At 42.5% G+C, this 26,834-nt stretch overlaps 1 protein-coding gene across 1 annotated transcript in view; it reads right to left on the reverse strand.

The window, feature by feature from the left end:
• KIF16B (kinesin family member 16B) overlaps positions 1-26,834 on the reverse strand; it is a 100,957-nt gene that overhangs the window by 29,599 nt on the left and 44,524 nt on the right. The window contains exons 9-21 of the mRNA XM_068128454.2: positions 21,900-22,028; positions 21,589-21,764; positions 20,299-20,364; positions 20,155-20,214; positions 19,698-19,817; positions 19,554-19,605; positions 13,831-13,968; positions 11,969-12,051; positions 11,290-11,378; positions 9,871-9,924; positions 7,826-8,903; positions 4,696-4,937; positions 4,369-4,533 (exon numbers count right to left, since the gene is read on the reverse strand). Of these exons, the coding sequence (XP_067984555.1) occupies positions 4,369-4,533; positions 4,696-4,937; positions 7,826-8,903; positions 9,871-9,924; positions 11,290-11,378; positions 11,969-12,051; positions 13,831-13,968; positions 19,554-19,605; positions 19,698-19,817; positions 20,155-20,214; positions 20,299-20,364; positions 21,589-21,764; positions 21,900-22,028 (2,452 nt within the window). The remainder of the gene's footprint in view (positions 1-4,368; positions 4,534-4,695; positions 4,938-7,825; positions 8,904-9,870; positions 9,925-11,289; positions 11,379-11,968; positions 12,052-13,830; positions 13,969-19,553; positions 19,606-19,697; positions 19,818-20,154; positions 20,215-20,298; positions 20,365-21,588; positions 21,765-21,899; positions 22,029-26,834) is intronic.

The following is a 26,834-nucleotide window of genomic DNA, read 5'->3' on the forward strand; positions in this document are numbered from 1 at the left end:
AGCAATACGCGCAAATCTTGCAACAGCTCGGTCGGGACTGCTCGGTCGGGAGTCATAGACAGTGTTGCTGTGGAGGGCACGGATGACCTAGTACGTGATGCTTTCATAGCCGGGCTCCAGGCTCCCGCAATCCGACAGTGCCTCCTCGAAAACGACATGCTGGACTTCAAGACGGCCTTCGACCAAGCTCGGGTACTTCAGTTGGCACAAGCAAGATCTGAGGCGTACGGCCGTCCGTAAATAACTGCGAGCACTTCGGCCAACGCTGAAGATCGCTTGGAATCAGAATCTGCTGATGCACGAGCGCCCGCACGACGAGGTGAACAAGCCGCATACCGCGGCTGCAGCAACCCCCACTGGGCCCACGGCCAAATATTTATTTTGCGGAAAATGCCGTCACCCTCGCTCGCAATGTCCGGCTCGGGAGACGACGTGTCATAATTGTGGGAAGAGAGGCCACTCCGCCAAAGTCTGCCGATCGACCAAAAGCCGACGGACGACTCTAGCAGACACGCACTCCTCTGGGATCTCGAGAAGAACTCCACGCAGCTTAGCGAGGGCTGTCGTCCCGGTGGAAATCAACGGCCAATCGGTGGAAGCGCTGATCGATACTGGCAGAGTGACAAGAGTTACATCAGCCAGCGGCTAGTTGAACGACACGGTTGGCCTACTGTTGCGACGACACACGTGTGTACATGGCTTCCGGGTCTTTGTGGCAGCGATCCCGAGGAACTTGCATAGTTAAGCTGGTGGCTAATGAGGTTACGTCCTCTGATGTGGAGCTAATGGTGTTTCAGAATCTGTGCTCTGACGCACTTCTCGGACATGACTTCTTGAATCAGCATAGACGCCTAGAAATGCAGTTTAGCGGGGCTCATACCTTCTCTGCAGCCAACCGGCGACTCGCCGTGCCGAACCCGGTATGTGGCCTAACGGCGATGGCTATTGAACCTCCACCGCTATTTCCAGGTTTAACTCCAAATTTCCACCCGGTCACCATGAAATCTCGGCGGTATTCCCAGCCTGATGTCCAATTTATCGTGGACGAAACTAAACAACTTCTACTCGGAGTTATCAAACCCAGTTGTTCGTCGTGGCAGGCCCAAGTGCTGGTCGTCAATAGCCCTATCATCGCAAGCACATGGTCGTCGATTACTCTCAAACGATCAATCGCTTTACCAAACTCGATGCCTACCCGTTACCTCGTATGGAGGACATGGTCAGAGCTGTATCTAACTACTGAGTTTTCAGTATGCTGGACCTTCGTAGCACATATCATCAAATTCCAATACAAGAAGTCGACCGCCCCTACACAGCCTTCGAGTCTCGCCAGCGGCTGTACCAATTTCAGAGAATCCCATTCGGCGTTACGAATGGGGCTTCATGCTTCCAACGGGCGATAGACGATATTCTAACAAAGGAGCAATTGAAAGATGTATTTGTCTACGTGGATAATGTTACGGTGTGCGGCTGGAACCAGAAAGATCACGATGCAAATTTGCACCAGTTCTTGGAAGTGGCCCATATGTACCACCTGACTTTCAACGAAGCCAAATGCAATTACTCCATGAGATATATAGACCTCTTGGGCTACAAGGTTTCTGGAGGGGAGATACGGCCGAATTTGGCATGCCTGCAGCCCCTACTCAATCTAGCCCCTCCCGTCGACCGGGGAACATCAAAGAGAGCGATGGGATTATTCGCGCACTACGCTCAGTGGGTCCCACGGTTCTCAGAGAAAATACGTCCTCTAGTCGAGTGAAAACATTTCCGCTAACCTTGGCAGCCCAGAAAGCCTTTCAACAACTGAAGGATGACATAGCTGGCGCCGTCGTGGTCTCCATCGACGAGTCGGTCCCCTTTGTAGTGGAAACAGATGCATCTGACTGCGCGATTGCGGCGACATTGAACCATGGCTTTGCGGACACGCGGGATGTCCTCGGACATGTGGGAGCAAGTGTTGCCAGAAGCGTTGCATGCAATTTGATCCCTGTTATGTACTTCGACTAATGCCACCCCTCATGAACGAATGTTCCAGTACCAACGACGTAGTTCTAGCGGGCAGTCGCTACCCTCATGGTTGGCCGAGCCAGGCTCTGTGTTACTGAAACGCGCTGTCCGACAGAGCAGATATGAGCCACTGGTTGACCGCGTGGACATTTCAGAAGCGAATCCCGAATATGCGCATATTCGGCTGCCCGATGGTAGAGAGACTACCATGTCGGTCCATCATTTCGCTCCATGCAGAGAACAAGTCAATGATGCCACGATCTCCCCCTATAAGTTAAATTCGTGACCGGCTGAAGCTGCTATTAGCAATACTGCTTCGGATCCAGTGGGTTTGTCAACTGCACCGGGGAGCCTTCAGAGTCCTCAGGGTAAGCCATCCGGCGAGGAGAGTTCACCTTTGCTGGGCACTGGGGGCAAGGGGGCTGACAGAGTTTATCGCACTCATATTGACCGACCTTGTCAGCAACCTACTCGCTTTGGCTGGTAGATTTTACACTACTAATGTTCTAGCCCGATTGCAATTCTAAGTGAAGGAGAATGTAGTGAAACTGAAGAAGAAGAAAAGGGAATTCTGGGGTGTGGTGATCCAATGCGTGCTGGATATAGAAGAGCGCTCTTTATGAGTGAGGGGAGAATTACGCATTCTGACCGCACCATGTACTGGTCTGCGCTGCATTGATCTTGGTAAGACCAGATCGATGGCTTGGTCTTTATACTATGCTCGAGTAAACTTTATACTTGTACTGTATATGATTCAATAGCTAATCGTTAATTGCTTGTGTGCCTAGGACTTGTGTGAATCGATTTCAATAAAGCCTCACTTCTGTGAACGAGGTCTTGGATGAATTCCATTACAAGGTACAATCCAAACTTTGGGTCCAAAAGAATAACCCCATATTTCCTTCTCATATAAACAAATGTATGCTCCGACAGCCAGCTCAACATTCACACATCGACAACCTATTCTATGACATAATATCATGGCCATGAAGCAACAGGATTATAACATGTAGTTGGAATCATGCCGTTTTAAAATACCTTTTTCCAATTATAATTGTAATTTAAATTATAATTTTATAATTTAAATTATATTATAATTATATTTTAAATTATAATTTAAATTATAAATTATCCTTAGATAATTATCTAAGGTTCATGGAGGAGCTTGAACATGAATAACATGCAAGACAAAGACATTTGCAGGTATCGGTGCACTTTTTAGCATGAATTACAAGGGCATTAAACAAAGGACAAGCACATGTGTTACGGATTTATGTGAATTTATGTGAATTACTATTCAGGTCATTGCTTATTAGTGTTTATTATATTAAAGGTTGTTGTGGTTAAATGGTTAGAGGCGCTCTGGATAACAGGAGACTGGAAACGGGATGGTGAACCGGAAGAAAAGAGGAAGACAAGGTCCGGGAAAAGCGGCCATCTTCTTCTCATCGCCCAGCTCCGACGCGAGCGGTGTCGATATTGAGCAGCGTGGGGAACGCTGCGTTTGAAAGCCCGTCTGGCGAGAGGAGTTACCTGTGCGGGGTAATTACCGGTTACACGTCAAGTTGCCGTGGGTTCGTGCACGGAACCAAGCGTCCGGCACAGTTCGCCTCCACGTCTACAAGGACGCGTACGGGTCGCACCTTGGGCCTCGTGCGCTTTGCGAGCCGCGCTTTGCTTTGCCCGCTTTGCTTTGCAAGGAGGTGTGCGCTGCAGCAGCTGTTCCCGGTACGCGACGTGCACGTTTGGAGCACGTCAGCCAGGGGTTCGTTCAACCGCCCGTGTGCGGAGAAGTCGACCTTCACCTTGGTCTGGAGGGGCCCAGAGACATTGTGAGGGACAGTGACCATTGAGGGGTCGTGAGTGGGGAAAGGGGGGAAATATACGAGATGGCCATCTTAGTAATATTGGTGATTGATTGTTGATGGTTGTTGATTGATTGGGGAATATATTATTGAGTAATCCGGATCCTTGGTGTGGGGTTTCTTATTGACTTGAATGATTGTGTCTTTCATATTGATTGCGCTACGAAAGCGTATAAATCAGAGATCTTTCTGGCGGGGTCCTCCCACGGTCCGGGGGGTCACCAAGACCAGGTAGTTACCGGGAGGACCACGTAACACATGGTATATGAGATTTGAACCTGGATTTCCTACATGATGAGCTAGAGGTTCAGATGAGAATGCTGGTGGCCAAACCACAAAGCTGACTTGAGATCTGTGCATCTGCCAGACATTTAGTACTTCTATACTATGGTGACAATATATCTCAAGGCCTAGGATGTGTTTCTACATTTCTCAAACTGGGTATAACATGGAGAAACCCTCAAATTAATAATATCGGTGGAAAGTAGCATACTGATAACGGTCCAAGAAAGTCTTGCTTCCTGTAGTGGCCTTGCCAAGCAAAGGGTTTTCTGTGGCCTCGAGGCAAGTTCTGGCACATTGGTCCTTCGAGTGATGTCCATGACCATCCTCGCATTGCTGCATCATATTCTTCAGCTGATGAATCTCCTGCTCCAATCTGCAATAAATAATGAGTAGCAGAAAGTCCAGGCCAACCAAAGGTCAAATTTTTAATGGTGCTCACCCAAATTATCGACAGTGAATGAAACCACGTAATGTGCACATTAGTGTCTGTTAAAATAAAAAATATATCACAGGGAATTGCCATATATGAGCACACCTATCACTTTCTTGGTCCAGCTCTTTCTCCTGATTCTCAAGTGAGACCCTAAGGTCAGCCTCCTCCACTCCTTCAGGCAACACAGACAGCTTTCGCTTGTTCTCCCTGAGTCGTGCCTGCTCGTCCAGAGTCATACGCTGCAGCTTATGGATGAGGCTTGCAGCAGTGCGCTCTAACGCCTCCTGCTGCTGCTTCTCCTGCCTCGCCAGAATCTCTTTCTCTTTCTCCCGCACCTTCTCCTCCTGCTCTCAACCCATGCGAGAGGGGAAAACGAGCCTTGGCATTACCATCAGCATAAAACTGATGGTTGTGTTCCAAACACGATGCAATAATAAAGGGCCATTGGAAACGTGAATATGCCAATCATAGTTTATCCAATAATTTGGCACCAGACAGCTCATTTCCGAGCAACAGGTAACATTATATTCAGTGGAAAGGTGCTTCAGAAAACCTTGGCACCCAGACAGGTGGTTACCCAGCAAAAGTGAAATTACATTCAACTGTCAAACTGCAGCATATACATTTTAAAAGGATTGGTTTAAACCAGCTCAAATATCTTATGAAGGCTTATATTACCTTACAAAAAGGAAACAGGTTACTGACTCCAGACTGCAGCAGTTCACTCTTCAAAAGAAAGGAAGTGAGTGACACACAGCCTGGTAGTTAACAGACTGCAGAGCCGGGCATTCATCAAAAATCCTCAGGTGCATTCTCTATGCGTAGCAACCACTGCAAGAGCAGATTCAGCTTCCTCTTTCATTGTGCAGTACTCTTGGACTGAGTGAGGATAGCTCCCTTGCTTTCACTCCCGAGTGTTTAGACCTACTGGTATTAATTTGTTTCGTGTTTACACCTACTTGTATGAATTTGTTTCGTGTTTACACCTACTTGTATGAATTTGTTTAGTGCTTAGACCTACTTGTATTAATTTGTTTCGTGCTTAGACCTATTTGTATGAATGCTTAGGATCCTAGGATCCTGAGTTCGAATCCCGGTCGATCGCTGAATTAACGCCAGGGGGGTTGACTCAGCCTGTCATCCTTCCGAGGTCGGCAAATTGAGTACCAATTTGCTGGGATGAATGATCCCGGCGTGTACCCCGATTTAGAATAGGTACACCGTATCCCTGCGCATCGTAAGAGGCGACTAAGGATTGGCGTCAAGAAGGGGAGCCGGCCATAAAAAAAAAACAATGCCTCAAAAAGGGAACCATGATTGTCATGGGGCCCGCAAGGCTAACCCACGCTCTAGCGGGGAAAAATGGCCTTAAAACGATCATTCACTCATTCATATCTTCACCTACTTGCATGAATCCGTTTAGTGCTTAGAACTACTCGTATTAATTTGTTTAGCATTTACACCTACTTGTATGAATTTGTTTCATGTTTACACCTACTTGTATGAATTTGTTTAGTGCTGAGACCTACTTGTATTAATTTGTTTAGTGTTTACACCTACTTGTATGAATTTGTTTCGTGTTTACACCTACTTGTATGAATTTGTTTAGTGCTTAGACCTACTTGTATTAATTTGTTTTGTGTTTACACCTACTTGTATGAATTTGTTTCGTGTTTACACCTACTTGTATGAATTTGTTTAGTTCTTAGACCGACTTGTATTAAGTTGTTTAGTGCTTAGACCTACTTGTATGAATACTTGGGATCCTAGGATCCTGAGTTTGAATCCCGGTCGATCGCTGAATTAACGCCAGGGGGGCTGACTCAGCCTGTCATCCTTCCGAGGTCAGCAAATTGAGTACCAACTTGCTGGGATGAATGATCCCGACGTGTACCCCGATTTAGAATAGGTACACCGTATCCCTGCGCATCGTAAGAGACGACTAAGGGTTGGCGTCAAGAAAGGCAGCCAGCCATAAAAAAAAAAACATTGCCTCAAAAAGGGAACCATGATTGTCATGGGGCCCGCAAGGCTAACCCACGCTCTAGCGGGGAAAAATGGCCTTAAAACGATCATTCACTCATTCATATCTTCACCTACTTGTATGAATCTGTTTAGTGCTTAGACCTACTTGTATTAATTTGTTTAGTGTTTAGACCTACTTGTATGAATTTGTTTAGTGTTTAGACCTACTTGTATGAATTTGTTTAGTGTTTACACCTACTTGTATGAATTTGTTTAGTGCTTAGACCGACTTGCATGAATTTGTTTAGTGTTTACACCGACTTGTATGAATTTGTTTAGTACTTAGACCTACTTGTATTAATTTTTTTCGTGCTTAGACCTACTTGTATGAATCTGTTTAGTGCTTAGACCTACTTGTATGAATTTGTTTAGTGTTTAGACCTACTTGTACTCTTGGACTGAGTGAGTATAGCTCCATTGCTTTCACTCCCGACATACTTGTCTGAATTTCAGTTTCTTCCTGCTGAAAGCACTATCAAAAGTCGTTTTTAAATAACAATTTTTTATCGTTTAAACAAATACACTAATTACCTCCGCCACTGAAGGTGGAAGGAGGAGGTTATGTTTTCACCCCCAATTTGTGTTTGTTTCTGTCTGTCTATTTGTGAGAAAGATAACTCAGAGAGTTATTGAAAGATTCGGACGAAACTTGGACAGGTTGAGTGTTTGATAAGGACAAATGTTTAGATTTTGGTGAATATCCGGATCCTAAAATTTTTAAAAGCAATTTTCCACCATTGTTTGATGGGGCCAGAAACTATATACAGTATGATATTTCAAAAAGTTGTGGATGGATTATGACAAAACTTTGTGGATGAGTTGGGTAGGTGACAAGAACAAGCAGATTAGATTTTGGTTCAGGTCCGGATGCAGATCCATCCTATCGTGGGATGCACAAGGTAAACTGTTCAGCCTGGTGGAGGTATGTGCTCTACCGAGTGCTGTTCTAGCTGTCATTTTAACCGGGCTGGAGCTGAATCAAGTTCTAAAATCTGGCCCTAAACTCTAGGTCTAGGTTAACTATCAGCAGCATAACTGCACTTCAAAAGTGATGCAACCAGTAGAATAAATTAATAAATGAATCATGGTCAAATGTGTATTCAAAATACAAACAGATTACATCATACAAACTGCAATATGAATTTTGAGCTTTTCAATCACACTTGTGGAGGTGACAACATTTTGTGAGCAACATCTATGAACATACCTGGCGAGCCACGTTGGTTGTGAATTCAAATGTCTGCTGAAGAAGCTGCAACTGATTCTGGTTTGCCCGGTGCTCAAACAACTTTTCCTCGGTCTCCTCCAGCTCCTGCTCTACTTGGCACAATGTCGTATCAAGATTGCACAAACCCTGTTCCAGAATTTCCTCAGCTCTCTGCTTCTCTTCGCTGACAGAAAGCAAGGTCTCATTTTTCAAACACGCAAACCGCCTCTTTTTGGCCAATAAACTCTGCTCAGTGTGACGCAGTGACCCCTCTTCCTCAAACTCTGCAGAACCATCAACTATTCCCCTGCACAATCTTTCCTGCATTTCCTTAAATACATCCTGCTCCATCTCTATGTCAGTCTCCAGGCCCTGCATCTCCTGCTCAAGTTCTGATTCAAAATTTGAAAGCACCTCTAACTGATTTTGCTTTAATTTCAGGTAAGTCTGCTCAGCTTGATGAACATTCCCGAAATCGCCACCGCCATCATTTGGAACTTCCTTTTTCAGCAGTAAGACGGTTCGAAGATCCTCAAGTGCCTGTTTCTTCTCATCAAGTCGTTGGTGGTTCATAAATTTGTGGAGCCCAATTAATTCCTGTTGCTCCTTCAGCTCCCCGTGAATTCTCTTTACCATGGCAAACTGCTCTTGTTCTTGTGCTTCCAAGCGACGTTTCTCAGATTCGAGCTTGGCACTCTGCTCTTCTTTTTCTTGCCTTAACCGTTCCAACTCTTTCAAAATCTTTAACTTGGCAGCCTTCTCTTGTTCATGCAGCTCCTTAAACCGCTGGAGTTCATCTTGCACACGTGTCTCGATCTCTTGTTCTTGCTGTACTCGCTGAAGGGCAATCTCTTCCTTCCCTTTCTGTCGCTCTTCTTCAAACCGCTCCTTCTCAGCAAGGAAATCCTTGAATCTATTGTCAATATCTTGGCTTCTCCGTTTCAAGCTTTCTTCCTGCCGTTGTATCTGCTGTTGAACCTTAGTTGTTTCCATCCTTTGGCTCTCCATTTCCTCCTGCATGCGTTCCAGTTCTGCTTTGGCGACACACTGTTTCTCCTCAATCTCCGCTATCTCCAACCTGGTTAAACAAGGTCAGCATAAATAAGTCTGCAAGTAAATCGATGTTTAATCCATTCCAACAAACTTACAAGGATACAAAGATCATGGCCAAGTAACACTTGAGCAAATACTGTAATATTTATTATTTACGAATCAAATTTGGGCTTCTTATCATGGCATTAAAAACAATAAAAGGCAACTCGGAAAATGATCGCAAAATTTGACTTGTCGAGTTAAAATAAACGACTATATAGTTTCCTTCACATTACAAAGCAAACTAAAAAAAAAGGGTTAAATGGCCAAATATGTAAAACTTTTAGTAAGCAGGTTTCACATCAAGCAAAGGAAGAACCTGACAGCAAATAAACTGTTGATACTCATCAAAAATAGGACCGTGGGTCCTGAAGCTCACCTGGGATTCAAAAATATCAAAAACAGGAGCAGCATCAGTCACTCAAAACACCCGTAGACCCTCTTAGACCATGATTTTTTTATGCCGTGAACAAACATTGGTACATCATGGGTGATGAAGGTTGTGGTCAAATTGAAGGTTGTGGTAATTGTGTGTGTAGTTTTGGAGAAGAGAGCAAATTTCTATACTGGGGGTTCAACCCACCACCCCTCTCGGACTAAAGTCCAGGTGAGCTGCAAATGTTCTGCTAACTTTTTTAATATACCAGAAGTTAAGGAAATAAATAAATATGTTAAACCAGCAAAATACTTTTTCTTCCATGCCCTACAATTTGCAAACACCAAAAACAATTAATGGATCTATTACACCTCAGTGACAAGGTACAAAAATATCTCTCCTTATGAATGACAATGCATTCAGTTTTTGTTTTGATTTTGCAATCTTCAGACGTTTTATTTGTGCATGCTAGAAGAATAAATCCATCCATCCAAAGAAACGATGCCACTGCATATTAACAATGAAAAGGTGGAATACAAGTTTTGGAACAGTAAGTTCAATGGCATAAAGGTATAACCTTTTGTGTTTCAGTTTTTCCATTTCTTCTTTGTGTTGCCTTTCAATCTCCAACCTTGAGTGGGAGAGGGAGGGAGGAGTTGTAGAATTTCTCAAATCTACCATTTGGAAAACACATAAAGGTCGGGATGTATATGAGGAATGCGAGCGAGGGTGTGATGAAGTATGTGATATGCTTCAGGGTAATTGAGCTACGATCATATCAAAGCAGGAATAGCCAGAGCAAACTACAATTATTATTACACTCGGAATTTTTACCCATTGCTTTACTGATGGATTTAATCACAAGACGGCGTGTTGTAATCACCCACGTATAAGCATCAAAATCGCTGGAACCAAATCTTCCCTATACTAACCTGTACAAAAATTCCCGCATATAAGAATCACGATCCCGGTTATAGGAATCAAAACCATGGCGAACGACAGAAATAAATTAACTGCAAATAAATATGCAAATGAAACTGCAAATAAAATATACACATTTACACGATATCAAACCTGGAAGTTCAGTAATGCACCAAGAAAGAAAAAAAAACCCCAACAGAAAACAGAAGTTGAACCTCATGGACAAGGTGGTGGCACCACACTTCAGGAAATCCTCGTACAGTACAGTACTGCAGCTCAGATTTTCAGATTTGACAGTGTTGCTTGATCGTCCCCTGTCATCATGGATCATGAGAGGAAAGCAAGAACCGGCGACAATAAGCTGGAGCTCATCCATGCCTACCAAGTTTTGCCCAAGGGTGTGTGTGTGTGTGTGTGTGTGTGTGTGTGTGTGTGTGTGTGTGTGTGTGTGTGTGTGTGTGCGTGCGTGCGTGCGTGCGCACTGTCTCGGTTCCTTAGAATTCTTCATTTGTTTCGCAGTTTCCAAAAATGTGAGTTCTGATGTGAAATGTGAAAAAAAATGTACTCTTCTCTTCTGTCTCATCAGATGAGTCAATGAGATGCTGCAGCTTGGCTAGGTTTCAACCAATCCATCCTGAGCAAGATTTTGAAGAACCACAAAGATTTGAAACGTCTCGGGAGCGATCAGGAGTGAAAGAACTGGTCAATCCCATGCTGGCAAAGTGGCCATGATGGAGGATCAAAGATGTCACAGAGAAGGATGTTCCATTGTCTGGACCCCTCATCAGGCAGAAAGAAGGCAGAGGAGTTCGCAGAGAAGCTAAAAGACGACAATCTCAAGCCAACAAACGGGTTATTCTTTCAGTTCATTAAACGCCACAATATCACACGTGCTTCCCCCTCCCCTTGTTTTTGTTTTTTTGTTTTTTTACAGTATTAACACAGACATTGCATATCTTGTGAAATTTAAAAAGATTTTGTTATACATGTATCTAACATATCAATAACTTTGTTTCAAAGAATCATAAAATAAATAAATGCACATTCATACACAAAACCAAGCATCAAGACTTACCCAGGGTTATAAAGCATAACAGTGGAAAGATTTTCACAAGACCTGGAGAGATCTGTCATGGACAGACTTAAGGCAGACAGCATCCCGCTCTAAGAAAAAAAAATGCAATGCAATCTTGAGTATGAGTGAATGAAAGCACATAATGAATCCCCATTGATCAGATTAACCATCATCTTGCTCAAACTTAGAACATAATCTTAAACAAATAATTTGTTGTTGAACATAATCAATTTTTACAAAAATTCCATAATCATATGGAAGAAAATGCAAGGGGAAACAAATTATTTTTTGTGTTGAAAAATAGAATATCTATGAGTGAATGAAAAATAGTTTGGAAAGATTTAACACTTCAAGCACAATAAGTCCTTCATCAGGGACTATACAAGCCTGTGTTCAGATATGAAAAACCTTATTGGAGAAGTAGGACAATAAAACCACAGTCAGCCACGTCTAGTGCAAGTATGTGGTGCTGCGCTCATCTTGAAGGGATTTTAAGACCTGAAAACAAATGACCTGTATAGTCCCCTACAAAGGCATGACCAAAACCAAAAGGCATAGGCATGACCAAAAAGTTGGAGCTGAGTCTTTCTTGGCTTTGCCAAAAAGACAGGTAGTTGTGCTTTTGCTTTTCAAGCTGCAGTTTCACAATTTTTGTGTATCAATAAAAAATTGTACATACTTTTCTTTTCTCCCTGAGCTGAACAGCTTCTTTTGGATTGTTGAATCTGAACATAGTTGTCCTGCCGAGTAGAATCACAGCTCCTGGAATCAAAGTCAAATGGCATTTGGTATGCTTATGTGGCAATGCAAAATCAAGCCAGGTTTTATGGTTCCAAATGTAATTGCCAATCTTAAAATGATAGGTGTAAACACAAATATATTTGATTATCAAAAACTGAAAAAAAAGAATAAAAGTTTCTTAAAGGAGCACAAAATAAAATGGCATGTATGGCCACACAAAACTACTTGGGAGATAAACAAAAGCTTTGGATAAAGAAGTGATTATTATTTAGTAAAAGTAATACCACGATTTGGTCAAAATTCAGACAAACATTTTAGTGTTGGGAGAATAACATGGCTAGAGTTTTCGACTGTTTACAAAGTGCTGATGGTAGACAGATAAAAATTGCCAGATTTTTGTCATGGACATTCGATCCAATTAGGAAAGGTTTGGCAAATTTTGGGAAAGTGATAAAGACTTTAGAATAAAATAAAAAACCCTTGAAGTATCCAGGTAATTTACCACTAAATGAGGAGATCAGGATCCTCTATTATGTGGAATGAGAAACATGTTTCTTCTCCAATTAAGTGAATTCAATCTATGACGACGACTACTACTACAACTACTACTACCTTTATAATGGTCCTAATTATTCCCACCTTCTTGTGGGGTCTGACCAAAGTCTGTAACAAAGTATTATTTGGAGATTTTCACCATTTTTGCAGATATCATTATTTGCAATCCCCTGAGCAGACCAAAAGTAAGATATTCAGGACTTAAATAAAAACAATAAAGTGTCGACACAAAGTCTAATGCAATGTCTTCTTGTGATACAAACTAGTTGGTACCCTGCTGACCGGCTTGTATTAAATATTTGCATGCAAACACCAAAACACCACGCCGATGCAAGATTCTTGGGAATTAGTAACGGACAAGTTACTATGGATTATGTGCGAATGCAGATAATAAAAATGTTCGTCATTCTCATGATTTCATATCTTTCCCATAATTTATCAGAACATGGAAAAGCTTGCAATCCAGACACCAAATTACATTTTGTGTATTTCTGCTGGACTGTATTACAATAGTGGAAGGGCACATGTTCACATCTATCATATAAATAAAACAAAATGTCAGTTTGTGTGTTTGTACAGATGTCTGTCCCCCTTCATAAAGATAGGTTTTAAACGCCAATCTTTTAACACGAATGTGTGTTCACAACAGTTTATTTTTGAGGATAAAACAAACTCGAAAAACATTTTCCAGAAAAGAGCAAGTATGTCTCTTGTATTGGAATTGTAGATGGTGGATTGCAAGCCAAGCCTCAAGGGCAGTGTACAGAGCGTTTTTTTAAATAACAATAAATACAAGGTGCAGGGAGGTGAAATTCACTGCATGTGATGTGCAACATGCACAGAGTAAAACGAGTGTTCATTTATGTCTGTAGGATGTCTTATAAATAAAGAAGATATAAGCACACCTGACACGAGGACGCGGCTTCAGACTTTGGCATGCACACGAGGCTGCATCGTCGAATAAACTATTCCAAACAGTCATTTTTCATGGGCTTTGTATTAGTTATCGTATAATTCAATTCCATTCCACAATTTCAACCAGTGTGTGCAATTCTGTTCTGTTCAAACACCCGGATATGAAAAAAACCTGCACAATTTGAATGAATGTACAATTTCCAAGTCGTAAGAAGCAAGAGCATATAATTTCAGTGCATTTTTAATGAAAATATTATATCGTGTTAGACTCGACCAAAATTTGTTTACGTTTATAGAACTATATTAAAAGATTGTAAATTTATCAGAGACCTTGACTTAGCTGTGTAGGCTCCGTCACAAGCTGCCCATTTACAGAGCATTGGGAGCCATCATGAGGTACGAGAGTAACCACTGCATTATTGTTCTCAAAAAAGCAGTGTACCTTCTCCAGATCAGCAGCATGCAGGCCTGGGCAATGTACAATCACAAGAGGTAGGAAGGTGAAAAGAGAGGGGAGGGAGGTTGGAGGCGGAAAAAAACGCATAATTCCCAACTTTCACCACTTTACAACACATGTAATTTTATATTAATAAATTTGATCCATAGAATAAAAATAAATTTGACATATTTTGCTTTCATCAAAGGACCTGCAGATCTCCAAGCATTGTAATATGCATATATGCTTCCGGGCCGGTCTGAAGAGGACGCAGGCGTCACATGCTCGCCGCTTCTTCGACCGGGCCACTGTCTGTGGCTTGCTTTTTTGGTGGTCGTGCGGATTTTTTGGCCATTGAGTCTGCCCTCCGCATAGTCCCGGCTCTGCTCCCTGCTTCGCCGACCCGGCTCCTTCGCCTGCTCGCTGTTTCCTCGGGCACGCTCTCGTGGGTTGTGTCCTTCGCCTGCTCGCTGTTTCCTCGGGCACGCTCTCGTGGGTTGTGTCCTTCGCAGCGGTGTGGCGGTGGTTTTCCCGCCGTGATCTTGATTTGTAGCGGCGGCGGTTGATTGCCGCTGCATTTCCCGCTTTGCCGTGATCAACCTTGGCCTCGTGATCGTCTCTTTGCTCCTGCCTGCCCTCTGCTTGGTCCCGACTCTGCTCCTGGCTTCACCTACCTGGCTCCTTCGTTTCCTTGGGCCTGCTCCCGTGGGTTGGGACCATTGTTTCACCTCCTCAACCTTGGCCTCGTCTCGTCTCTCCGCTCCTGCCTGGCATGGCTCTGTGGTACTCCGCCGCAAGGCTCCTTCTGCTCAATACCCGCTCCACCCCATCATGCATCTCTGCCATCAAATCTAATGGACTCCTCCGACGACCCAGGTACATTCACTGTGGCTCCGGTCGTAAGTTTGTATATGTACAATCAGGTCACTCCATCCCCGTCCTCTGGTCGGCTCAGCGCACTACCACTCATCGTCCCAGTGTACCTCGTCACGGCAACGCACAAAATCGCACCTCCTGCCTGCGAACCCTGGCGAAATCACCTGAATTCATCCCTGCTGTTCAAAACAACATCAAGCTCACCCTGTTCAACACCCGGTCCCTCAACAACAAATGCCTCATCCTGAACGAATACATCCTGGATAACAAACTGGACTTTCTCTGTCTCACCGAAACCTGGCAACAACCTCTGGACTACTACACACTCAACCTCACCACACCCAATGGATATTCCTACATCAATAAACCACGCTCGGAGGGCCGAGGTGGTGGAATTGCCGTTATCCACCGTCAAGACATCAGGACCAGCCTCATCCCCATCGCCTCATCCTCATCCTTTGAACACCTGGCTTTTAAACTCTCTGGTCGCACGCAGTCAGTCATGGCTGTCCTCCACCGCCCTCCCAAACCACACCCATTATTCCTGTCTGACTTCTCCTACTTTCTGACCCAGCTATGTTCCCTCTCCCCCTCAATCCTCCTCCTTGGTGATTTCAATATCCACATGGACTCCACTGACTCCACAATAACCACTGACTTCACTGATTTACTCACCTGCTTTAACCTCACTCAACATGTCAACTTTCCTACGCATATCCGTGGTCACATTTTGGACCTTGTCTGCTCCACTGGATTAATTTTGCACCATCTCTCTGGCTCCGACCTCACCCTCTCTGACCACTTGGCCATCACTATGACCATCAACATCCCCACCCCAACACCAAGACATTATCGCACTATCAACTTCCGTAAGCTAAACGCTCTTTCACCTACCTCATTCTCATCCACCCTCTCTGAAAAAATGTCCACTTCTCCCTTCATTGACCTCCACACCCCTTCCGACCTCACTGACTACTACAACCACACTCTCTCCTCCTGCCTTGACCAGCTTGCGCCTGTAAAAACCAAAACAGTTTCTTTCACCCATTCTGCTCCCTGGTTTACCCCTGAACTCCGCCTGATGAAAACTCGTGCTCGCCAACTTGAAAGACTCCGCAATAAAACAGGTCTCACAGTTCACTCCCAAGCCTACAAGGACCACCTACAACACTACAAAGATGCCCTCTCCCACGCCCGCTCCGCCTACTACTCTCAAATTATCCACTCTGGCTCCGGAAACCCAAAAGCACTCTTCTCGACAATAAACAAACTCCTCCGCCCCCTGGACACCACCACCCAGTCATTCACAGGAGACAACTGCATCTCCTTCCTTTCTTTCTTCCAACGCAAAATTGACAACATCTACAACAGCTTGACCACCGCCGCACCCGCTCCCCCTCCAACCACCTGCCCCCCCCCCCCCCCCTTATCCTGCCTTCCCCTGTCTCAATTCTCCCCGGTCTCCCCGACTGACCTCTCTGAACTCCTCATAGGAATGAAAACTGCCACCTGCACTCTTGACCCCATCCCCTTCAGCTTTGTCAAGGCCTCCCTCCCTGCTCTCTCTCCACTTATCATTGCAACAATAAACTCCTCCCTGTCTACAGGCATCGTCCCACCATCCCTCAAAATTGCTGCTGTTACCCCCATTCTGAAAAAACCTGGACTCAACCCTGACACCCTAAATAACTTCAGACCCATCTCCAACCTACCCTTTCTGTCAAAAGTTTTGGAACGCGCTGTAGCCGCTCAACTCAAACATCACCTCTCTGCCAATAACCTGTATGAAACATTCCAATCCGGCTTCCGCTCCAACCACAGTACTGAAACTGCTCTCCTCAAAATCACCAACGACCTTCTCCTCTCCTCTGACGTTGGCAACCTCAACATTCTCGTCCTCCTCGACCTCAGCGCTGCCTTTGACACCATCGATCACACCATCCTCCTCACCCGACTTGAATCCACCTTTAACGTTACCGGCACTGCCCTCTCTTGGATTAAATCATACCTCTCTGACAGACGCCAGTTCATCTCCATCAATAACTGCAAATCCCCCACTGCTCCCCTCCCCCAAGGTGTCCCCCAAGTTTCAGTTCTTGGCCCCCTCCTCTTCATCCTTTACCTGTCCCCCCTCGGTCACTTAATCCGCCATCATGGTCTCCAATTCCACTGCTTCGCCGATGACATCCAGCTTTTCATCTCCACCAAGTCCGTCTCCACCGACACCCACTCTATCCTGACAAACTGCATCTCTGAAATAAAATCCTGGCTTCAAATCAACTTCCTCAAACTTAACTATGATAAATCTGAAATAATCATCATTGGCCCAAAAACGCTCACAAAATCCACCCATAACTTTGCCCTCAACATCGACGGTATCCCAGTATCCACCTCCCCTCTCATCCGGAATCCTGGCGTCATCTTTGACCAAACCCTCTCCTTCGACAAATACACTAAACAGATCACAAAGACAGCCTTATTTCACCTGAAAAACATCGCCCGTCTCCGCTCATCCCTCTCCTCCACGGCTGCAGAAACCCTCATCCACGCCTTCATCACCTCCCGTCTGGACTACTGCAATAGCCTCCTCTATGGTTCACCCTCAACAATCACCAATAAACTCCAATACATTCAGAACTCCGCTGCCCATCTACTCACCCATTCCCGGACCCGTGACCACATCACCCCCGTCCTTTACAAGCTTCACTGGCTCCCCATCCCCCAGAGAATCCAGTACAAAATCCTCCTCTTGACCTACAAAGCCCTCCATAACCTGGCCCCATCCTACCTGGCTGACCTCCTCTCCAGACACACTCCCACCCGCAACCTTCGCTCTGCTGGTACCAACCTCCTGACCCCCCCCCCCCCCCCCCCCCCCATCCGGACCAAATTTAGATCCTGGGGGGACAGGGCCTTCTCCATCGCTGCTCCCACCCTCTGGAACTCACTACCTCACAACATCAGAGACTCCTCCTCACTCACCACATTCAAAACATCACTAAAGACCCACCTGTTCAGCACTGCATTCAACATTCAACCCACAGCATTTAACCCCTGACTTTCACTTCTCCTTCTCCCTCCTTTTGCTTTAAATATTTCCCTATTGATTCTTGTCTTTTTGCAATTGTTGTTTTCATGTTTTGTTATGCATTATGTTTTGCACTCTGTCAAAGCGCCTTTGGGCTTCATGAAAAGCGCTATACAAAATAAATGAATTATTATTATTATTATTATTATTATGAAAGTACTGTACTGTATATACATTTCTCTAATCATTATGGTGTACTGAAATGGAAAATAAATGTTTTCATCTTTATTTCCATACCTGTTTGATAGCCATTTTAGTTTTCAAAATGGCTGTCATTAGCTCATGAATCGAAAGGAAGGATTAAATAATTGGTTAACTTTGTCTGTCTGTCTGACAGTCAAACAAAATATTTCAATTAAATTATGTACTTGAACAATGTAAAACACAAATCACCTTCTTGGCACTTTCAAAAACCTTCTGTTTAGCAGTAATTGGACAAAATATTACGGTACTTTACATCATCTCAACCAATCAAATTTGCTGCTCGCAGACACCACTCATGACTTCTTCTCAAGACTGCAAAGGGCAAGGTGTTCCATGAACTCTCGAGTTTAGAACCTGCGTTTCACAGAGGCTCTTCATTTTGGTGGTAAATCTACATTTGAGCATAGTGCAATGATTAAAATTGAGGCCGCTATGAGTTCTGGTAATGCACTTGCCATTGCAAATGACTTAATCTGTAATCTGATAAATCGTGCCTTTGGCACAGATCAGGGTTACTGCACCCTAACAAAAAAAAAAACTGTTCCATTAATTTTCCATGACCAAATACTAATGTACACACATGTATCACAAAACTATTTCAGTTTCATGTCTGCACTGTACCTCTTATTCAAAAACTGTCTGAATCCAACATTTATGAACAACAAAAATAACTCTAGCGTTGCACTCTAAATGTCTGCATCGTGTTCACTACGGTTTTAGTTCCTTAGATGTATCAGTAATTTTCTTCTCAATATCTTTCAAGGTGGCTGGCAGGATAGCCTAGAGGTGCATACACACATATCTAAGCTATCTAGCCAGTGTTTGAATCCCGGCACAACTATAAAATATCATCCCAGTGTTTCACAGGCAGGGTGATTCATCAATGTGCGTGCCGTCACTCGGACAGACGTCCCTTGGATGGCCGTTAAATATTCCACGGTGTACTTCAAGAAGAGTAGGTGAGCTATTGCTGGCAGCCTGAACAAATTGCAAATTTCTGCCTTAAACCTACAGTGGGCATCGATTTCATCAGCGGCAAAGCACCACGCACCCAGCAAAGCAAATGACGTTACCCAGTCATACGATGCACGCAAAAGTAGAAGATGATTTCCAACATGGAGATTTGCTTTTGTGGTGTGGATATCTGGGTTTATTTTAGAAGTAAAACTTGAGGCGACATATGGTCTATGGAGCAATATGGTCCAAATGGTGGTTATTTTGAAATCCAAGATGGCTATCATACAGACCACAAATGGAAACATTTTTTTCCCCTAAATCAGTAAACCAAAACCTGGTGGAAATGTATCGGTTTGGAAATTTCAAATACTTGATTGAAATTACATAACACTGGACCAATTGCTGATAAACCCCCAAAATCTAGTCCTTTACATCTGATTAAAAAAAAAAAAAATTCACAATAGTATGCATCATATTCAAAAGAAAACCTACAAATATCCTGCTCATTTTCCACATCTTCCTTTCCTGCATATGTCCTTCCTTCCTGCAAGATCACACAAAAACACAATCAATAGAAAAACACCACTTCAGTCCATGGTTTCAGAGGTTTACAATCTCCAAACCCAAATCACTCACCTTGAGATGATAGAGAATGATTCCTGTGCTGAGCAGATCATCATCAATGCCTATGAGGTGTGGAAGTTCAGAGTCTAGCACCACACCAATGCCTTCCATTCTCAAAGCCAGTGTCTGCTCCTGGATCACAATAAAATGCGATATTTTGGTGACATGATTACAAATCTACCAACAACAAGCAAAGTTATTGGTATTTCTGTTTTGCATAAAGTCATAGAACAAGAGGTGTGTAGGTTTCAACATAAAATCATGAGCTTGGCATTTTTTTGTGACTGGCTTATTGGTCCTTAATGAAGTTTATATTCCAATCAGTATTCAGCTGACTGACCATAAACGAGGAAGCTTCAGAAAATTATTTATAACATTTCTACTTGGATGTAGGCAAGCCTAAATGCAGGGAGGCTCCATTAATTTGGAATACTGGTTGACATGCATAAAAACCGTGACAAAGGCCTACCCGAAGTATATTCTGAGTTTCATTCCATTTACTTGTCCATTCTTTGGTCAGCTCTTCCACCTGAAAATGAAAATTGGTGACGGTTGTGAAAAGTTGTAATGAAAATAAGTGCATGCCAATTTTTAAAAGGGAAATTTTACTTACCCTAGCCTCGTTCTGGTGCAATTTCCTTTCCATGCTTAGAGCTGTAGGTGAATCCAACAAAGCATTCTGATCAAAGGAAATAAGGGGGAAAAAACCAAGGTATTTATATGCAATAGGTTGTGTATACAGATGGTTAAACAAAATCTGCACTGCAAAATTAAAGCATGCATTAACAAAGGGAAATGTATGGAAAGTTGGTGGAATGAGAAGGGGGAGTCAATAGTTCAGCATTTTTCAAGTGCAATACATAGGTTAAATAACACAGGTAATAATTTCAAAAAGAAAATATAAATCAACGCAAATTTATCGATGGATATGCCTCTGCCCGTGTTACATTTGGCCTCAATTAAAGCTTACATGAAAAAGTAAAGGTCATCTGAGAGAGGGGGAGAGAGAGAGAGCACAAAAGAGAAAAGAGACAAGTAGAAAAGACAACATTAGATGCTTCTAACTCGATATTATGGTCTGCAAAATTATTTTCAAAGGGCATTTCACCTCTGACCTTTTGGGCCCAAACTCAATTCGGTTCATCTTTATATTACAATTCATACTTGTGACAAGTTCGAGTGAAATCCTTTCAGTGGGTCATGAGTTATCGTTGCGACAAAATAATAACGATAACGAACGGAAGTACGCACGGACGGACAACCCAAAAACAATGCCTCCAGCCTTCGGCAGTGGAGGCACAAAAACAACAACAAAGAGCAATCATAGATTGCAGACCCTTGCCAGGACGTGTTTGTAGTGGGTTTTTAAGTCTTTTGTGTTTAAACAAATATAGAAGCCGAACAACGTGACTGATGTCATTATTATTTCTCCACCAATCCCGAGATGACGCTCAATAAATTTCATCTTGATCGGATGAAGTTTTGTACTTGTCAAATTATGACGTCATAATGGAGGCACCTATGGCATCATCATTAACATATGTTATTCCACATGGAGAGTTCTTTACAATGAGCCATGTTTCAATTTTTTTCGATGCAGCACTTTCAGAGATATAGAGGTGCAATGTTTTTTGGTTTTTCCAAAATGGTGCCTGTACCACATGACCTATGACGTCATAATTATCATTTTTAAATTATACAGGAGGAGGTGCACCAATGGTGAAAATTTTCTGTCAATCGGACCAACAGTTGCAGAAAAAAATCACATTTATTCTGTGCGGACAAACAGACAGATAGACAGACAGGCAAATGGACTCAAATGCGATACCCTCTCCTTTGGTAAGGGTAATAAGCAAACCATGTCCACATCACTGAATTGAACGTTGAAAACTGTAGAGGATACCTGGTTGCCTTGAGTGAGAAGCGCTTTGAGCCGAGCAATCTCTGCACGCAACTCTCGAATCAATTTTACATTCGGATCTTCATTAACAGTCGGTTTGTTAATGATATCCTTGGCTCTGTTTGCATAGCGAAGAGTGCTTAAGGTCTCACCGTAGTTCACATTAGCAGGTGATATAGCTGCAAAAGAAGAACAATTAAACCATTTAACGGCTGCACACATACCCCAAAAGATTCCAAAAATCCAAAAGTGTACAACTAATGTCGTGTGCCGTTTTGTGCACGTCGCAAAATGTCAAAATCTACTGCACTCACTAGCTATCATGATCGTTTTGGAATTCCCTCCAAGGCTGTCTTTCAATAGCCAAGTAAGAACAGAATCTCGATAAGGCACAAAGATTAGCTTTTTTCGTCCTTGAGCATTGCTTGGTGCAGAAATATCAGCTGTATAGAGACAGAGGTTATGAGGAAGGGTTGGGGGACACAATGAACAAAAACAAGTCTCAGATGTCTGTGATAAGTGTAGAACCTGCTGCAATATAGTGAAAAGAAAACCTTTTGTGAAACAATCACAATGATCTACCATATAAAACACAATGTCAGTTTGTGTGTTTGTACATATGTCTGTCCCCCTTCATTAAGGTAGGTTTTAAAGGCCAATCTTTTAACACGAATGTGTGTTCACTGTGGTCTATTTTTGAGGACAAAATAAAGTCGAAAACCATTTTCCATAAAAGAGTAATTGTCTCTTCTATTGGATTTGTAGATGGTGGCTTGCAAACCGAGCCTCAAAGGCGGTGTACAGAACAATAATTTTTTAAATAACAATAAATACAAGGCGCAGGGAGGTGAAATTCGCTGCACATGATGTGCAACGCACACAGAGTAAAACGAGTCTTCATATACATCCGTATGATGTCGATGAGATATCGTGTTTTCCAAGTTTTGTTATAATCCGTCCACAACATTTTGAGATACTGTGCTATACAGTATGTATAGTTTATGCTCCCATCTCTAAATGGCGAAGAATCGCTTAAAAATTTTAAATTACTCGTATACAGATTTTCATGAAAATGGAATCAATTTGTCCTCGTCACACACCTAACATATCCACCAAGTTTTGTCCGAATCCGTGCATAACTTTTTACCCTCGCCACAGGAGAGGGTATTGCATTTGAGTCTGTTTGTTTGTATGTCTGTTTGTCTGTCTGCTTGTTTGTCAGCACAGAATAAATTAGATTTTCTCTGCAACCTTTGGTCCGATTGACAGGAAATTTTCACCATAGGTGCAACTTCACCTGTAGAATTTTTTAAAGAGAATTATGACATCATAGGTCACGTGGTTCTGCCGCAATCTTGGAAAAATCTAAAAACTTTGCACCTCTATATCTCCGAAAGCGCTGAATAGAAAAAAAATGAGACATGGCTCATTGTAAAGACCTCTCCATGGGGAATAAAATATGTTAATGATGATGTCATAGGTGCCTACATTATGACGTCATAATTCGACAAGTACAAAACTTCATCCCATCAAGATGAAATTCCTTGAGCATCATCTAGGGATAAATTGGTGGAGAAAAAAAATATAATGATGACGTCATCGGACACGTGGTTCGGCCACCATCTTGGAAAAACCGAAAAACTTTGCACCTCTATATCTCCAAAAGCGCTGAATAGAAAAAATTGAGACATGGCTCAGTGTAAAGAACTCTCCATGGGGAATAAAATATGTTAATGATGATGTCATAGGTGCCTCCATTATGACGTCATAATTTGACAAGTATAAAACTTTATCCGATCAAGATGAAATTTATTGAGCATAATCTAGGAATAAATTAGTTTAGGAAAAAAAATGACGACGTCATCGGTCACGTGGTTCGGCCGCCATATTTGTTTTAACACAAAAGCCTGAAAAAACACTGAAAATACATCCTGGCGAGGGTTTGCAATCTCTGATTGCTCTTTTTCTTGTTGAGATATTGTGCTACATATCGTTTATGGCCCTATGTCTCAATTGTCAAGAATCACTTGAAAAATTATTGGTGGTTAGAAAAATTATTGGCGGTTAGCAACTTTACAAAAGGTGCTTAGCAAGCATCTTACTAACACATGCCTACCACTTAAACGCTGACAAAAACATCAATGTAAACACAGCTAATTGCCCGGCTGAATAACAATTTAGGAAGGGAGATAAACAGCCGATTAGTTGCGCGTGTCTAAACAGATGATTAGCCTATGAAACACCGCATACATCTCCAACATCCAATGGAAATGATAGACTTGCATCGAATCAAAGTGCCACAGACAATTGTTGGAGGGGATTCAGTGCATAGATCCTCATCGTAGGTTGATCCACGTCATCTTGCGTTGGATTCAGCAACCAACAAAATGATTACTTCGAGAGACTAACTCTGGACAAATTTGATGTTGTCATGCATTTCCACAGACGATTGCATCTATACTCAAAGATTTTCAATGCAGCGCGACGGCGAACTGTCCTATTCCTATTCTCTTCCGCGTCCTATTGGGCTTATGCAAGCACTTATATGCATCCTTTTCACCATCCTATGTAAACCACCAATTACAATATGTGCAATGCTTGCTTCTAGGCCTTAAACACACTTAAACATTCCCTTGCCGATATGTAAAAGTTTCTTTTTAAACCTTTGTAATTAAGTTTTGATCGCACATTACATAATCACTTCAGAGTTTTGGTGACTAACTTTGAAAGGGTGATCATCGCACGATTTAAGATTCTAAACATGTCTAACTCAAACGCCTTTCATAAATTTGGCCCCAAATGTCTGGAACTTCACCAAAATCTAATCATTTCGCCTTTGGCACAAATCCAACCTATCCACCAAGTTTTGTCCAAACCTTTTTGAAATATATTGCTCACAGATAGCCAAACAGACAGACAGTGGTGAAGACATGACATCCATCCACCTTTGGTGGTGGGGGTAAAAAGTAGTGTGGTGTGTGAAAAATTGCTGAGTGTGTGAATTATCACGCAATATCAAAAACAAAAACAAAAACAAAATTTGATAATGATTAACAAGTGTCAAATATGTCCATGTGATCTAAAGCAACAAATTCAAGTGACCAAGCAGTTAATTAAACAGAAGCAAGGAATTAACACTTGTGCCACTCAACTACACAGTTATGAATCTGTCACATCACACTGACACGCATAATGGATGAACACAACCTTACATCTAGTTAAATATAAGCAGCGGTGGCATTCAAATGAATTGTGCTAATGTCGAACTGATGAGCCAAGAAGGGCCAAATGGCTGTCCTCCACAGAAAGTAATGTGATCCTTCTGAGTTACTTCCTTTGTGGATGATGGGAAAGAAACGTTCCCTTCTGGTATTTTTCAATTTAGAAAGGTCTCTTATGCACAGATCCATTCCATCTCATCTTCAGTTATCCTACCCATCCTCTTGCTGACGACACAATGGATCCTGTGGTGAGGCCCTTGGGTGAAGAAATTATATTAGTCAATGAAACGTCTTTTGAATTACGAAAGGTCTGCATTGTATATAAAATATATTCTGCAACACTTGCTATATATTCCTCTTTATTAGTCCCCTACCGGTGTACACCGGAGGGGACTATAGGTTTGCATGCCGTCCGTCCGTCCGTCAGTCAGTCAGTCCGTCCGTCCGTCCGTCACGCAAACAACAGTTTTCCGGACTTTGTTTCTAAACGCTTAATGCTAATGATTTCAATCTTGGCACATGGTTTCCTCATGATAAGTTACAGATCGAGTTCGAACTTCACGACGTTTCGATCATTTTTGACAAAGTTATGGCACTTTGAACTTTGGGAATTCTGATAATTCTGATGATCCTTAACTCAGTGCCATTTTAAGTTTTAATTTCCTTTAAAAACCAATTTCTCTGCAATAATAGGACTAGTCAGGTTCACTATGTCAATGAATTCTATTTCGTTCAAAATCATGGTAGATTAGCAAACCTATACATTTTTGGAAAGGTTATAGCATAAGGAAACTAAAAATCAATGTTTACATTTGGAGAGATACCTGTATGGCGGCCATTTTGGATTTTCAAAATGGCCACTGTAAAATACATATTTTGTTCTATTTCTGCCTCTAATTACCCTAAAAACTTTTTTAAATATACTAAACCTATATTTTCAGGGACAAGGAATCCAATGAAAGTATCAAATTAGTGCTATGGGGAATGGTAAGACACGAATCAAAGGTTTTGAATTGCAAAATACTGTCTTTATATTCACGATAAGTTGCATAATCAAATACATGTTATCATTTTGTACAGGCAGTTAATAACATCAAAATGTGTCACAATAATTCATATCACCAAACATACACAGGCAGTCAGCAAAATCATATATACACATGCAGTCAGTATAACTTCACATCTACACAGGCAGTCAATGACAAAATATACACAGGCAGTCAATGGCATCAAACATACACGATTACAGAATATGCCATTTAGAGTTCGTCATCACTGTCCTGTGTGTCGTATCCGACAATATAGTCCGCATCGTTTTCACAGTCCGTTCCACACAAGCAAAGGTCGGTCAAATTGATTGGCAAATCGAATTGGTCGAATGGTCGATCGAATCGAATTCGATGAATGAATCAAATGAATTGATTTTCAGATTTTCCATGTAATAACGTTTCCAAAAATGTATAGGTTTGCTAATCTACCATGATTTTGAACGAAAAAAACATAGTGAACCTGACTAGACCGATTGAGATCAAATTTTCACCGTAGGGGGGACTCGGTCTGTAGAATATTTTAATGGTAATTATGACGTCACGTCACGTGGTTCGGCCGCCATATTTTTTTTCGTGAAAACCCTTTTTCTCTGCAACAGCTGAACAGATCGAGGCCAAACTTTGCAGGCAGAATCGCATACCCATGACGAACAAAAAAGTCAATGAACGTGACGTCATGCATCACATGGTTTCAGAGTGATGACGTTTTTAAGCATGAACCTTTAAAACCGAGCTCCTCCCTCATTTTTGATCCAATTGGGGGGATACTTCACACATCTGTTCAGCATGTCAGTCTACTAAAATGTCCTTTTGGAATTTGCGATAGGGCACATGGTTTGGCAGATATTGTTAATTAAACGAAAATATTTTTTTAAATGGATATCTCTTGTTTATTCCAGAGTTCTCCTCAAGCCGCACCGCGCGCCCTCAGCCTCGTCTCGCGAACGTCAAAAGCGCGACACAGCGCGCGCTTTCGGGA

This window comes from Myxine glutinosa, chromosome 9 (genome assembly GCF_964187855.1).
Source record: "Myxine glutinosa chromosome 9, kmMyxGlut1.1, whole genome shotgun sequence".
Taxonomy (NCBI): Eukaryota; Metazoa; Chordata; class Myxini; order Myxiniformes; family Myxinidae; genus Myxine; species Myxine glutinosa.